Source organism: Berghia stephanieae, chromosome 11 (genome assembly GCF_034508935.2).
Source record: "Berghia stephanieae isolate SIO BIC M18660-M18661 chromosome 11, UCSD_Bste_1.3, whole genome shotgun sequence".
Taxonomy (NCBI): domain Eukaryota; kingdom Metazoa; phylum Mollusca; class Gastropoda; order Nudibranchia; family Aeolidiidae; genus Berghia; species Berghia stephanieae.
In genome coordinates, this window is record NC_088370.1 from 18,571,054 (window position 1) to 18,588,040 (window position 16,987).

The window sequence follows — 16,987 nt, forward strand, 5'->3', positions numbered from 1 at the left end:
TATTATTATTATTATTATTATTATTATTATTATTATTATTATTATTATTATTATTATTATTGGTGGTATTACGATTGTTGTATTTTTTGTGTGGTGTATCAGTTTATTTTTTAGTTCCATTTACCATTTTTTATTTATTTTTTTTCCACTTTCATGTATGTTGTCATCAAATTGTTGATTTATTGGCGAAAGCCTAAGATTGAATAAACTTTGAAACTTGGAATTTTTTTACTGACTAGGCCCCCACCCCGCCCCGTCTACAGAGAAAAGTGCCATGGGGCAACCTATTGTCTTGCTTACATAAACAACCAGGTGTCATATCGCCTGGAGGTCTTTGACCATGGACAGGTAAGTCATTCCCGGCTATTGTTACTCACTGTGGACAAAGTGGTCACTCTCCGTAATCACGTGATTGAATTCTTCTCGCTGATTGGTCAACATCGATTCATGATGATTTGATATATTCTAAAACCTTCAAACTTTGATTCAGTTGAAATTTCAACATTCACCGATTCGGTTGTGCGATATTTGAGTGCTACATATTGAAGTATTTCCTCATTGTGTTTACATCAAGACAATTTATTTCATCTAGACGTCTAGCTATAACTTTTCACGTCATTCACATTGTTTGATGACCAAGTGTGTTCAGTATTTTACAGATAGATACTTAAATCATTGGTTTGACCTTTCTGTGATAGTTTTTAAAGTTAGATTCATTCCATTTTCGATTTGGATATCCTTATTCCAAGAACGTAGAAAATCATGAATTACCTTTTCATTACCACCTGCCATCAGGATTTTTATCACTCTTTTGGCTTCACCCCAGTCCGTGTCCTTGGGAAAGGACTGGCGGGGGATGTGAAGCTTGCTCGATCCAGAGATGGGAGTAACTTAACGGCCGTGAAAACCTTAAATAAGAATTCACCAGCTGCAAGTCTAAAAACTATCCAGAAATTATTTTTTACTGAGGTGGACATTCTTCTGAACATCAAACACAAAAACATTATCGGAAACATAATGGTAAGTAATGATTATCTACCCGACTTATTAAGATAATAAAACTGATATACAGTGTTTATTATATTATATTTCTTGTCCTTCAGCTATTTTTTCTTATCTGTCCATAATATGTCTAAGCGTCTATCTATTTATATATTATGTTAATCTATATTTCTATTAGGCTTGTAATGATACAACTTTTCTTATGTTTTTCTTGTTGTAACTTTTCCATTTATCTGTTTGCCTTTCAGTGTTTCCATTCATCCTTGTTTTAATCTATCTATCTGTCTATCTATCTATCTATCCATCTATCTATCTGTTTGTCTATCTATCTATCTATATATCTATCGATCTATCTATCTATCTATCTACCTATCTATCTATCCATCTATCTATCTATCTATCTATCTATCTATCTATCTATTTGTCTATCTATCTATCTATCTATCTATCTATTTGTCTATCTATCTATCTATCTATCTATTTGTCTATCTATCTATCTATCTATCTATCTATCTATCTATCTATCTATCTATTTGTCTATCTATCTATCTATCTATTTGTCTATCTATCTATCTATCTATCTATCTATTTGTCTATCTATCTATCTATCTACTATCTATCTATTTGTCTATCTATCTATCTATCTATCTATTTGTCTATCTATCTATCTACCTGTCTATCTATCTGTCTGTCTATCTATCTATCTATCTATCTATCTATCTGTCCGTCTGTCTATTTATCTATCTATCTATCTATCTATCTATCTATCTATCTGTCCGTCTGTCTATTTATCTATCTAACTATCTTTCTATCTATCTAACTATCAATTTATATTGATGATGATGATGATTATGATGATGATGATGATTATGGTAATAATAGTAATATTAATAATAATGATTTTTTATTATTATTATTATTATTATTATTATTATTATTATTATTATTATTATTATTATTATTATTATTATTATTATTATTATTATTATTACAATGTTTTGTCCATTGCAACAATGCCCATAATAATATTTGCATTATCAGTCATGCAATTGCAAATATGGGCCTGTTTTGTTTTTGTTTGTTTTTGTTTTTTGTTTTTTGTTTTTTTTTTGTTTTTTGTTTTTTTTTTGTTCTTTGTTTCTTTCTTTCGACTGCCTTATTCTCCTGCTTGTTCTTCCTTTGTGACACATCGTCTCAAAACCGGGGGCAGCGCGGCTAAGTTACGAGGTACGGTCTTTGCTTCATACCCGAAAAGTACCGAGTTCGATCACTCGCCGCTGCGCTGTGTGACCTTGAACAAGTCACCTCGCCCCAGCTCAAATCAAATTCTCAAAAGTCATATTTAAGTTAAACTGACCATGAGGTGGAAATCACTTTAAACTTTTATAATTATTTTCCATAGTAAAACATATGACCTCAACTCAATTTTGATAGTATTGATTTTCAGCACTTTAACCCTCTCCATACCAGTCATTTTCAGAATTTTCCCCAAAATGTCACACCACCCAACACAAAAATAGTTTTTCTTACTCAAAAAGAAAAGCAACAAATACATTCTATATATAATATTGATCAGCAAAATGAACTCTTCAACACTGTGCCACGTTTTTATACTTACTTACTTAATCCTCTTCGGGCCTTGAGGCACATAGGGCATCCACCAGACATCTCCATTTTTTGCGATCGGCTGCTTTTGCGGTGGCTGTATTCCAGGACAGGCCTGCTTCCTTTAATTCTTTCTCCATCGTCCTTCGCCAGGTTTCTTTGGGTCTTCCCCGCTTTCTCTTCCCATCTGCTGTCCAGTACAAGGCTGTCTTAGGAAGTGACCCTTTTTCCATTCTGGCCACATGACCCAGCCAACGCCATCTTCTTTTTTTTATTTGGCTATCAATGCTAGTGCAGTCAGCTTTCTTTAATAGATCCACTGTTCTTATTTTTGTAGGCCAAAATAAATTAAAAATTCTTTTTAAACACTTGTTCTGAAAGGCTTCTAGTTTCTGTATTAAGGAGGATGTCATTTTCCAGCTTTCACTTCCATAAAGCAGTACACTTAAAACATTGCTCTTGTATATTTTCAGCTTTGTCTTTCTCATTATTTGCTTTGATTTCCAAAAGTTTTTCAGCATGCCGAAAGCCTGGTTTGCCTTTTGAATTCTGTGCTTGATATCGTGTTCTGCATTTCCGTCGTCTGTTATTTTGGATCCGAGGTAGGAGAACTCTGTTACCTCTTCAATTATATGTTCATCTATCCTAATTTCACTGTCATGTTTTGGATTCACCCTAATGTACAGTCTTATCGAAATTTATTTTCAGTCCAATTTTCGAGGCGTTCTTGTGTAGTACGTTTAGTTTCTCTGAGGCGTCTCTGTGTGTACTGGAAACTAACGCGATATCATCTGCGTAGTCTATATCTTCCAGAAAAGATGTCAGTGTCCAGCGAATGCCTCTCTTCTTACCATCAATTGTATTTTTCATGAGCCAGTCTAGAGCCAGGATAAACAGAAGCGGGGAGAGTATGCAGCCTTGTTTTACACCAGTTGTTACATTAAAGCTGTCTGTTAAATTGTTACCACAGATCACTTGGCATTGGTAGTTGCTGTACATTGCTTTGATTAGGTTGACTATCTTCATCGGTATACCATAATGGCGGAGTATTTTCCACAGGGACTCTCTGTGTAAGCTGTCAAAGGCTTTTTCAAAATCGACAAAAATGGTGTAGAGGGGGCTGTTCCATTCAATGCTTTGCTCCAGGATTTGTCTCAGGGTAAATATGTGGTCACTACATGACTTCCCTTTTCTGAACCCTGCCTGCTCTTTTCTAAGAATGTTTTCAATGTGAGGTGAGATTCTTTTCAGAAGGATTCTATTAATAATTTTGCTTGTTACGGACAGGAGTGTGATTCCACGCCAGTTAGCACAATTTCCTAGGTCTCCTTTCTTGGCTATTTTATGGATGATGCCTTTCTGCCAATCCTCTGGTATTTCTTCCTTTTCCCAAATGTTGGTGAACAGTTTACTGAGAATTTTGGACATTTCTTGCGAGTTCGCTTTAAGCATTTCCGCAGTGATTTTGTCAATACCTGGGGCCTTGCCATTTTTTTGTTGTTGTATTGCCTCGTGCACCTCATGCTCAGTGATTGGACCAAGATTAACCTCTACGTCCATTTCTGCTTCTGGGATATCTGTATAAGAAGATGGGTCTGGTCTGTTCAGAAGGTTTGCGAAATATTCTCTCCATCTTTCAATTTTCTCCTTTTCGTCTGTGATGACACTACCATCTTGGGATTTTAATGGTTTCTATTGACCATAACTTCTGTTTCCCGAGAGCTTTTTTGTGATTTTGTATAGTGTTTGTGTGTCGTGTCTTACAGCTGCATTTTCTGCTTCAGTTGCTAAATTTTCTGCAAAATCTCTTTTGTCTTTCCTTGTGGATTTTTTCACTTCTTTATCCTTCAATGAGTATTCACTGGATAGCCTTTCTTTCAGTCGGGGGGATTTAGCGTTCAGGAGATTTAGTTTGATTGATTTTCTTTGGTTAATGAGCTCCCATGACCTTGCTGATATCCAATTCTCTGTATTGGATTTATTGTGTCCTAAGTGTTCAGTGGCACTTTCCTGCATGACGTGGTTGAAATCTTGGATTGTCATGTTTGTATTTGTAATATCTTGTATTGCACTGAATTTGTTTCTGACTGAGATATTGAAATTGTTTTGGATATCTGGGATTTTCAATTTATCTGTGTTGAAACGTTTCTCCTTCTGTTTTGCTATTTTTGTTTTCATCAATTTAGTAGAGATTTTGGCTGTGACAAGATGGTGGTCACTTCCAATGTCTGCCAATCGTCCAATCGTTGATATTATTGATTTTCAGTACTTTAACCCTCTCCATACCAGCCATTTTCAGAATTTTCCCCAAAATGTCACACCACCCAACACAAAAATAGCTTTTCTTACTCAAAAAGAAAAGCAACAAATACATTCTATGTATAATATTGATCAGCAAAATGAACTCTTCAACACTGTGCCACGTTTTTATAGCTATAATAAAACAATTGTCTTTAATTGTGTGATTTACAAAAGGAATCTGAATTATAAAAGTGCTGGTTGGATCGTAACGAATGTGGCGGTTTTTCTATGGTTGGTAAGGAGAGGGTTAATCATCCTGGCTTGATACCGTTTTGAGGCCGTGGGCATATATTATTTCTTTCATTAAATAGATTGGCGACATCAATAGTTTAATTCTATCCTGTACGTTTCCTACCACAGGCCTATGACTGTCCAAGAGAATACGTGATGACCATGCCCTATTACCCATCAGGATCTCTGACCAGGCATCTACCAAATATGACCACCTATCTCATCGACAAGTACTTGCTACAACTGACCAGTGCTCTCAACTATCTCCACTCACGTCAGCTGGTTCACAGGGACATCAAGCCAGATAACGTACTAATCTCACAAGACGGAGACGCCATCTTGTCAGACTTTGGTGTGGCATGTCTGGTGACCACAACATCTGTGTCCATCATTGGTCGAATGGGTACTCCTGGATACAAGGCACCAGAGTTATCAGACATGAGAATTCAATGTTTTGACTTCTATTTGGTAAATGGACTCTATATTATTATTACAATTCTTTTTCCTTAAATTATGGTAAACGAATTATGTCTAATTCCGTAGATTGTCTTCTTCTTCTTCTTCTTCTTCTTCTTCTTCTTCTTCTTCTTCTTCTTCTTCTTCTTCTTCTTCTTCTTCTTCTCATCAGCATCATTATCATCATCTTTTTAATAATAATAATAATAATAATAATAATAATAATAATAATAATAATAATAATAATAATAATAATAATAATAATAATAATAATAATAATAATGATAATTCAGGTGTCAAGCGTGCAGCCCTGCATATTGAGCTAGGGCGAGGTGACTTGCCCAAGGCCATACTGTGTAGGGGCGGGTACCTTTAGGATACGACGCAAAGACCGTCCATCTGACCTACCCGATGCCCCTGAAAATAAGCTAAATGTGATAAGAGAGAGAGTATGCGCTTGGCTAAGGAGTTCACAACATTGCCATCCGGAAGTATAGCGGACCAACACACAAAACTGTGTGTAACCATGACCGTTTATAGTCAGAGTATACAGTTTAGTGAGAATTACTTCACAAACGCGGATGGCAAAAAAAAAAACAAATCAAAAAACAATAACAAAGGCCGGAGTGACGTCAACTTCGACCTATCTATACTAATAAATATTTTCATACTTTTTTACAATGTGCCATGTTTACATTAATTTACAGATTCTAAAAAAAATAATTTAAAAAAAATAAAAAATTGAGCTTTTATATAGCGCAATATCCACTTAACGTGCTCAAAGCGCTTTACAAGGGGTCCCTGGTCAACAGCAACATTTAACATGTAAGACGAGACATGACGCCTGTTAGGCGATATTACAATTTTTCGGACAAATACATCGCTGTTAACGGCCAGGTACTCATTTTACACCTGAGTACGGTGAGAGAATGTGAGTAAAGAGTCTTTTCCAAGGACTCAACTATGCGTCGAGCGAGGCTCAAACCCATGACCTTCCGATCCGAAAGCGATTGTCATACCACTAGACCACATGGCCGCACTACATCACAAAGTGACAATAATAGAAATATATTCCAGTTTTCTCCTCCAGTGTGACATGTATTCATTGGGTGTCTTGCTGTTCAACATGGTGGTCCGCCATTTGGTATCTCCAAACACAGACTACCTGGCCTGTGTTCAACACCTTTTGACAGATATAGGAGTTTATCGCGTCATTCTACAATACCTGCTGTGCCAATATCCACAGATGAGATGGAACACGACATATTTACATAATCACCTTGCTTCCATGCCACATATGGCCAGCCTCATTCATCAACAGTTTGGTGAGTGAATTAGTATATTAGCTTATATAAAATTGCAGCTTTTATATAATATGCGCAATATCCACTAAACGTGCTCAAAGCGCTTTACAAGGAGTCCCTAGCCAACAGCAGAGCATCTGGTCGAACGGTGTGTTGTGACGATGCAAAAGGGCGGGTTCGCGACGGTGCACGAGTGCGGACCGGACTTTGCTGATTGGGTCGATCGTCATAACATAGTAGTGTGATAACCATAAGAGGCTGCTGCCAACAGGGGGATCGATAAAAAAAATACACAGAAACAAACACGACTTCAACCATCATATTATATCCTATACCCTTTTCGTATGTAACAAGTCGTGTTCTACTATCTGACTCCATTGAAATAAACAACATTTTCTTTATTTGGTCCACTTGAAAACTTATATTTTAGTCCTTTATTAAAAGAGAGTATAGAGGAGGGGGGGGGGGGGGATACCCATGCACTAGGCGGCAATGAGGATTTAAGTACATGGTAGGTAAAACTAAAACTAGATGTCAAAGTTGTGGCTCAACCTAGGGTTCTCTTATTTGTGTTATAAGCAATCATTTACTAATATAGATCATCTATGAAAAAAAAACATTTAAAAAGTGAGCTTTATAGAGCGCAATATCCACTTAATGTGCTCAAAGCGCTTTACAAGGGGTCCATGGTCAACAGTAACATTTAACATGTAGGACGAGACATGACGCCTCTTTGGCGATATTACAATTTTTCGGACAAAGACAACGCTGTTAACGACCAGGTACTCTTTTTACACCTGAGTGTTGTGAGAGAATGTGAGTAAAGAGCCTTTTCCAAGGACTCAACTATGCGCCGAGCGAGGCTCAAACCCAGGACCTTCCGATCCGAAAGCGAGTGTCATACCACAAGACCACATAGCCGCACACATTCTAGTACAAAACTTTTATGGTTAACGTTCTTTAAAACTATTTTAGTTGATATTTTTATCCTCCTGTTACGCTTTTAAATTTCATAAATATTCATTATCAACTGTATTTTATGTATCTTGTTACACAACGTCAAAACCATCAGCATTTCATCTAATTTCTTGACACAGGTTGTTGACATGCAGATGACAGCAGTGTGTGATGCATTGTGTGTCGTTATCAATGATGATGGAAATGATGAGACTGAGTTTAACGATGATGATGATGAGTTTAACGATGATGATGATGATGATGATGATGAGGGCGAGGAAGAGGAGGATAGCTGTGATGTTGTTGCTGCTGCTGCTGCTGTTAATCGTGATGATGATAACAATGACGACAAGAACCTGGAACAGAAAAGGATAATGGAGGCTGAAATTAAATTGCTATCAATAGTTTTGTATATTTTTTTACAGTCCTATCGCAGACGGACTATAAAACGGAGGTGCCGCCTTTGTATTGACGTCACAATGCGTGGTCAAAAGGGCGTTAAACACAAGTCTTTCCTGACATTTTCAAGAATATTTCATCTTTTGATAAATTGACTGTTATTTATCTATTTCCAAGGAATTCTTAATAACTTTAACAAGAATTCATTGTTATTGTTTAATTCCTATCTTTTTCTTTGTCTTAATTTCTTTTAGCCACTCAAAACGGAGTTTTCTTATATTATATAGTTTGTTGCAGACATAAAAATCTAAAAGGTTATCTCAGTTTTTAAGGCGGTAAATAGACAATAATAATCGCTTCCTTCCCTTTTGATAGTATTGTAAAATAATTTCTGTTAGATCAACCAGGCTCAGCTACTGCTTGGTGAAGTAAAGTAAACGAAATTCTCGACTAAATCTGCCATTTATATCAGTCATTTATTCTTGTAAGCTATCGTGATCCCAACCTGCCGGATCTTCTATATCTATGTTATCTTCCATTCCGTGTACTACTCTGTCCATAATGTATTGTTTACTGTCCTTTCATCCAATTTAAGGTTCTGTTTTATTCAACAAGTTGTTCAATAGTGCCATTTCTTTAATACTAAATTCTATTTGTTAAAAACATGATTTAACGAAACAGAATAAACAAAACAAAACAAAAGAAAAAAAAATAAAGCAAGGCAAAGAAAAAAAAAAGAAAAAAAAGCGTAACAAAAAAAAAAAAAAAAAAGAAAAGAAAAAGAAAATACCAAAAAAAAAAAAAAGAATGAAAATACCAAAAAAAGAAGAATGAAACAGACCTCCTTCCCCCCCCCCCCCCCCCCCAAAAAATAAAAACAAAAAAAAACAAAACAACAACAAAACAAAAAAAAAAAAAAAGAAACGCAGAAAGAGTCCATATCTTTAAATGCAGTTTCATTCTGAAGTTTTCACATACGGTATATTATATATCATATTTTCTATTTGTCTTCTTCTTCTTAGATTATATTACTCTATTTTGTCATATCTTACAATTCATTTCAATTAGCTTTTCTTCTGGAAATATAAAGGACACATGGCTGGGGATTAAAACTGCTGTCAACTATAGGCTAATCCAAAGCCCACGATTTTATCAGAAGATATCGAAATTGAAACTCGAAACAAATTTTATACACGTTTCGACACAGCAAACAAATTTGACAATGAAAATGTAAAACATAAATTAGACAGGGCTTTGAAAGATGAAATGACTATTGAGAATTGAGATCAGTGAAGAAGAAACGGGATGTGTATTTTCGAAATTAAACGAGAGAAAGGCTGTTGAGCCGGATGGATTGAAAGGAAAATTATGAAAAGAATGTGCTCATCATGTTTTCCCCCATTTATACACATATTTTTAACATGTCCCTTTAGTGATTTTGTGAAATTGATAAATGTATTTGAAGAAAGCAATGAAAAAAAGGAATGGATGAAAAAAAAGACAATCGAAAGAAAAAAAAAGTAATAAACAAAAAGAACCTCCCCCCCCAAAAAAAAAAAACAAAAACAAAAACAAAATAAAATAAATAAAAAACAAAAAAAAACAAACAACAAAACAAAAAAAGAAACAAACAATTTTTTTTTAATAATTAAAATGAAACCCAAAAAGTAAGCAAATAAAAAGACAAAATATAAAGAGGCAACAACAAAAAACAAAAATAAAAAACATGTTTTTGTTTTTGTTTTTAAGGGTTTTACGGCGTTGCATCAGCGCCAGTAAAAAGGAAGAAAATGGGATAGTAAAAAGTTCTAGAATTACGATAAAGCATCCAAGAGAAGGGAAGACAAAGGGGAATTGGTTCAAATAGGAAACAGGTGTAGATTCCAAAAGCACACTATCAAAGTACTTAGTTTGAGATCACTAAAAGTCTCATCCAGACACAAGTACAGGTCCCCGCTAAGAGGAACACACTCAAATGTTTTACAAATCATACATAATATAAAGAAACATAATGCAATTCATAACAGAGAGATGATTTACAAGGAAAAAAACAATTTTTTAAAAATTAAACAATGAGAAAGAAAGACAGAGATAAATAATTCATTTAGACAATAAGTTAAAAACTCTGTCTCACGTTGATAAAATTCAAATTTAAAGTAAAGTTTCCACAGTTTCAGTCTCCACTTTATTTTATTTATTTTCTTTTTTGTTTGCGCCTTTTTTCGTTGAAGAAAATTCTATATTTTCAATCAACAATGAGGAAATGCCTTTTTAATCAGGCCTCGGAGTGTTAAATACTACAATACGCACTTGCTTGTCAACATGAAGTATTTTAGGCGATTCTATTGGAAAGTTATCCTTTTAAAAAACAACATACAAATAAAAAAACAAAAACAAAAACAAAAAAGGCAAAAAAAAAAAAAAAACAAAACCATGTGATCCAACGTGCACTTCTTTGCAGGTCTAATAACCGAACGATATTATGGGCTTGATTGAAAGTTGTTGTAACTGATAATATATTGCGTTGGCTTGTGAGTCATTCCATGACAACAAATTATGAGGCCATGACAGTTTGGGTTATCAGACCTGTCAATAAGTAAGTCGAGGTTGCCACGATGTATTTAACACTCCGAGACGGTCCCAAGCCCTGTACAACTGAGAGGGGAAAGATGACTTTTAGTTCTATGGATAGTATGCGCTTGGCTAAGAAGCTCATAACATTGCCATCCGGAAATATAACGGACCAACACACAAAACTGTATGTATCCATGAACGTTTATAGTCGGGTTAATACAGTTCAGTGAGCATTACTCATAAACGCGTATGGCAAAAAACAATAACAAAGACCTGAGTGACGTCATCTTCGAACTATCTATAGTAATCATAGAATTAAACGAATGAGAATATGTACGGAGCCTAAAAAGTGTCCACCAATGAAAGCATCCAGCCCCATTTTATTTTGGGCTGGGAATGTAAACATTCTACAACACAATTGGTCGAATTGTGAATTCATATGAGTGATGAACCATCCATTTACCGATCACTTGGAATCTTTCCGTCTAACTGATCACACGCATTTTTGGTCTCTCTCTCGTATTGGTGACGAGAATTATAATACTAATACTACCCAGCTATTGTAGGAAACTTTACTTCTTTTTGTAATTTTTTATTACGTTAATGATGTGTTTAATTCTTGAGTGTATTTCAGTGGATTATTGTGTATCGTGTTTTAAATAATTCGTTACATTGATTTAATTTTGTATAATCACTGTGTCTGGAGATTAAGAGTAAGTTGCCTCATTTAACACCCTGCCTTTTCCATGATTATACAAGCATCGCCGTTTCTTATCTTTATTACGTTTTTATATATATATAATTGATAGCTATTCAGTAGCCGCTATATGATATTGTTGTTATGATTTTGATGAGTTCTATTTAGTTATTTATATGTTTTAGGTGTTTTTGCTCATGGATTGTTTAGTTGTAGGAACTTGGCTGCTAGATAATAGATTTTAGCATACTTGGGGACCAATACGATGAGGGCGCGGTTGGACATTATTGCACAACCCGGCATCATCAGTGTTCCTCAGTCCCCTGTTGTAGGGGGTTCAAAGGAACTGATTACGTCTTAGACGTGATTTCCACACGTCTTTTTCTGGTAGGGATGTTCCTGAATCCACGGGAAATGACATAAGTTACGTCAGGACAGAACATCAGAGGTTCACATTAGTCTTGTTTCAATAATTTGTCACATCAAACTATGGGCATAATCATAATATGAGGGGTGTGGCCATATCGGGGACTAAGGGTGTGGTTTAGTTTTGGAGCGGTCTGATTCGAGGGATATAGACGGAATGACTACACCCAAACACAGCGAATGTTATGAGGCTTGATCTAATCAGTCAGATGCATAGCCCTACTATAACTCTTTTAGTACGCCATGGTCAGATGTCACGGGTTTGAAGAAGAATTATCCATATAATTAATATTCATTAGCAACGTGCATCCTTAGTGGCTTAGTGGTATCTGGTACTTAGCACCCCCCCCCCCCCCCTCCCCACATAGACACATAGATAACACAGGACGGTAGTCTGTGGATAGACACTCAGTAAGTGTAGAGGAATATAGCCACGCCCCTGGGGGACAGTCGCAAGGCTCAACTATGTAAACTATCGGTAACCTACGTTGGAGACGTGAAAATTAGGGGCTCCTTCTATTCTATATGGGCGTGTTCAATGTCAAGTCAGTAAAAGTGGCATTTGTGTATTGATGGTGTGTGATTAACTAAAATACACGCCTTTTCTGCCCACTGTATCTTACCTTATAGTTGAAATTACTCAAAAATTAATCATAAATTACTCACTGAATAGAAACCTTCGAAACCCGTGCCTAATTTACTATACGTTTGATGTTTATATCATAATTTTATTATGATAGATGGGATAGATGCCAGGACATCATTGAGTACTATAAGTAGAATTTAGATAGAGGCATTTGCTTCCATGGCCAGTGTTGCGGTAAGTCGCGTCTGGAGGGTAACAGTCGTGACGTCACTTCCCTCGTATAGAATACGTATAGTAACCTACTGATCATGTTTGTTACTTTTATACATTCGGATCACATGACAGGTGAAGTTCTAGCCAGAATAAAGAATAAAAATAGTGCCAATTTTCTTTGCTGGGCGGACGTGACTTCAGACTATTGAATCCGATTGACACCCCCTCCCTTTACTTTGAGTAGATGAGACGATGAGACGTTTCGATATTACTAAGAGTCGGAATAACATGACATTTCGCGGTTATAGCTTTTAGATCTCGCAAAGCCATCCAAACGCTGTGGTGGAGTAGCTCTTTGATGTCATCGCTTCCATCGCTCGTTGGGTATTGCAACTACCCTCTGGTGGTGCGGAAGGTGGTACATATTTTGCATAACAATAACGTAATCCCGGGACGGGAGGTAGCGTCTTTGTTTCGGCCGGCCAGTTAAAGAGCATGTGATTAGGCGAACACGTTGATATGCTTGACTCACAATTCTACAGGAATGGACAGTGTCGGTTGATCAAAGAATATAACATTGTTGTTTACCAACCATTTTTCCACTCTGAAGTTCCTATCTCTCTATTATAATAAAATTGATACTACGAATGACAAAATCGACCAACATATTAGGGAGTTACAAGTTATTCATAATAAGAATAGGTACTTTCAAAAGTTTACAATAATCCTTATCTAAGTCACTTTTCATCATCAAAGTCGAACCTTTTTCCCGATTTTTATCAAACAAAGTACAAAGTTAATAATTTTCACCCGCGGATAATATGGGATCCATATCTACATGTTTTAATTTTTTGAATCAAAGCTGGAAACATCCTGCGAAACTGGAAATCCTGTCATTTTCTTCACAACGATTAGGTTTTACTGATTGAGAACAGTCTTGACTACTCCGCCCATGGATATTTGGTGGTTGTCGCTATTGGCGGGTTGAATTTTAGAGTTAAAGCGGCCTTGGCTATTGTTGTGACTGCGCGGGATCATTATGGCGCGGAGTTGCTTGGTTGATGTTGAATAATGTAATGTTTATACAAGAGGCGATATGGCTAACCTGAGAGTACTTCGGTGTATTTATTTCAATTGCACTGCAGTATAATAGATTACACCCTTTGATGCTATTTATTTTTGGAACCATAATTCTTAGGCAATAATAATTATGGTTTTTGGTTGTTATTATGTACCGTTGGCTTCGGGGGAAGAATGGCGATTTTTTAATCGTTATCTATATTTTTAATGGGGCATATCTTCTGACATCTATGGCTAGCAGCCAGCGACATCTATACGAAGGCCTTGCTAGCAGCTCTATCGTCGCATGAGGTTCTCACATGTTTTGGCTTAAGTTCGTTTTGGAACGGGGTAATTCGGTTACTATCGGCTCTTTATGATTATGCTGAGGAACATAGAATGGATGAGTTATGGGCCTTGTTATCCAGTTATTATTCTCTTTACCGACATGTGAGAAACTATGATGGAGGCTATGTGAGCTAGACCTGTAACGATTATCTACTCATAACCAATTATCCGCGGATTAAAAATATTGACAAAATGTTTATAATGTGCTGCTATGCTATGTGGCCTTGTGATATGACACTCGAGGTCGCATCGGAAGGTGTCGGATTCCAGCCTTGCTTAGGGGTATAGTTGAGTGCTCGGGAAAGGCTCTTTTTTTCACATTCTCCAATGATTTACTATATTATATACTTGTTGCTTTCTCTCACCTACTCAGGTGAAAAATGTGTATTTGACCATTAACGTGCTGTCTGGGAATTTGGTAATATCGACCAATATCATTGACATCTAGTAGCGTTCTACATTTTAAATGTTGCTGTTGGACAGTGACCCTTTGTAAAGCGCTCTGAACACATTTAGTGGATTTGCGCTATATATATATATATATATATATATATATATATATATATATATATATATATATATATATATATATATATGATCTTATTTGTATGTAAATATGACCGTCTATAATATGATCGCATTTCCTTAGGGTCGGATTACTTTGGAGAATTTCTAGTCTATTTGGCAATGCGTCTGTTGATTTCTAACAACGAAGCCATCTCACACCCTCACAAGACTATATATGCTTCTTCTTTATGCCATGATGGTGGACCTCCATTCACTCAGGGGCATATCTTAGCACAGTTTTTTGTTACAATGGATTGGAATGAAGACTTCAAGATTTTGTCTTCTCTATGCCTAATATAGGACTAATATGACAACAATGATTTATTGGAACTGGTTTATATATACAGACACTGACATTTTTTCAATACTCATTATATGCTGTTATGATGGCATATTATAATGACGATATATCATTTTTGTTTTTTGTTTGTTTTTGTTTTTCTATCAGGAGCATTAATTTATTTTAGTACTATTTTGGTGCTAGGACTAGGAGAGGAGTAAGCCTTTGTCTTCTCTATGCCTAAAATATGACATATCGATTTTGGCAACATTGATATATTGGAGCCGTATACATAGTCTATAACTTTGGGGAGATATGTGGTCTTAGTCTTAGTGACTAACTAGACGTCACTAATGGTCCCAGCTTTATACCATAATGTTATTGAGGCACACTACTTAATAGCTGGCACTTCCAGCTAATTTGTATTTTATATATGTATAGACACGTGTCAATTGTTCAATATTTCATTAGATGCTTTTGCGATGGCATATATTATACTGATGATTTTGCACCTTTTTTCAATCAGGAGCCTTAATTTATTACTACGGTATTTCGTTACTAGGAGAGGAGCATAGGCTTTTTGCTCTCGATACCTACTATGCTAGTGTGGGAGAATGATTTTTTTGGAGCTGCTAGCATGGTTTATTACGTGAGAAGATAGAAGGTCTTAGTATATCATCAATTTTCTCAGCTTTACACTGTTATGGTAGTATGACAGAGAATCTAACAGTTAGTGGTACTAACAATTGACTAGTGTATTATATGTATACAAACATTCTGTATCTGCTTTATCCATTACACACACATATCTATCTGTTTTTATATGGGCATATTCTAATGATAATAGATTCAGTTTAGTACGAGTGGACAGGAATGAAATAGGATTACTATGTTAGCACCGAGGATTGATTAATTTAGTCTTGGGTTCAGTGTAAAGTTGTTTTCTCTCGAGGAATATTTTTTTGATGGTTAGACCTCGGCTGTCTTCACCCGTGTATTCACGTTTGGAAAAGTCATAGGTGCAACACGCCAGACTATGGAACCCTCTTGTGAGGTTTCGGACATAGCTTATATGTCCAGGATTGATTATCCTTTTTCACTGTCATTACGTCTCTAATGACCTACGGGACTCTAGGTGCTTAATCTTTTGTCCTGGCCCGGGGGTAGTGTGCACTAAGTCACCTGTCACCGGCACGGTTTTCTGCCGTTATACGTTAGACAACCCAGACATTAGATGTCCGAGGCTCTGTCTAGGCCTCATCAGCCAGATTGTTTGTATCAAGCAATCTTTATGTATGACCCACATCATTTCCAGACTCTGGCTGCCTAAGCCTTTGGCCCTGGACCGGAGATAGTATTGACAAAGCAATGTCATCTATCAACGGTACGGTTTTCTGCCGTATGTTAGCTCTTTTGGCATTCATATTTTAGACATTTGAGACGGTTTTGTGTCTCAAATGTTTGGGTCATACAATAGTTATTTTTATTTATTTATTTTGATGTAGATTTATGGTGCTTCGCTCGTCCTATTTGTGTTTAGGGGCAGACATAGGAATAATTTGACAATGACATGAAACCTCTTTGTGGGGTTCCGGACATAGCTTATATTATGTCCAGGATCGATCATCCTTTCTTACTGTCATTACTATTCTAACGAACTACATAAGCTTAATCTTTGGGCCTGGAGCATACAGGTGAGAGAACATTTATTTCACTTTTTCATCATGTGAGATAGCACATATTATAATTGTTGGATATTTACTCACTGCATAGGGATTGTTGGGTTTGGATAGGGATACCTATGAGATTTCCACTCGTGTTTTTGGCGTTTGGAATAGTCATTGGTACAAATAGCAATGCTAAGGAACCCTCTTGTGAGGTTCCGAACATACCTTATATTATGTCCAGGATTGATCATCCTTTTTCACTGTCATTACGACTCTAATGACCTACGGGACTCTAGGTGCTTAATCTTTTGTCCT

The 16,987-nt window shown here is 36.2% G+C and overlaps 1 protein-coding gene across 1 annotated transcript; it reads left to right on the forward strand.

Moving 5' to 3' along the window:
- The first annotated feature begins 516 nt into the window (after positions 1-516).
- Positions 517-9,053, forward strand: LOC144956873 (uncharacterized). The gene is made up of 4 exons (XM_078887662.1): positions 517-1,020; positions 5,269-5,607; positions 6,686-6,920; positions 7,997-9,053. The coding sequence occupies exons 1-4, from the start codon at positions 763-765 to the stop codon at positions 8,002-8,004; spliced, it is 840 nt and encodes a 279-aa protein (XP_078743788.1). The 5' UTR covers positions 517-762; the 3' UTR covers positions 8,005-9,053.
- Positions 9,054-16,987: the final 7,934 nt, after the last annotated feature.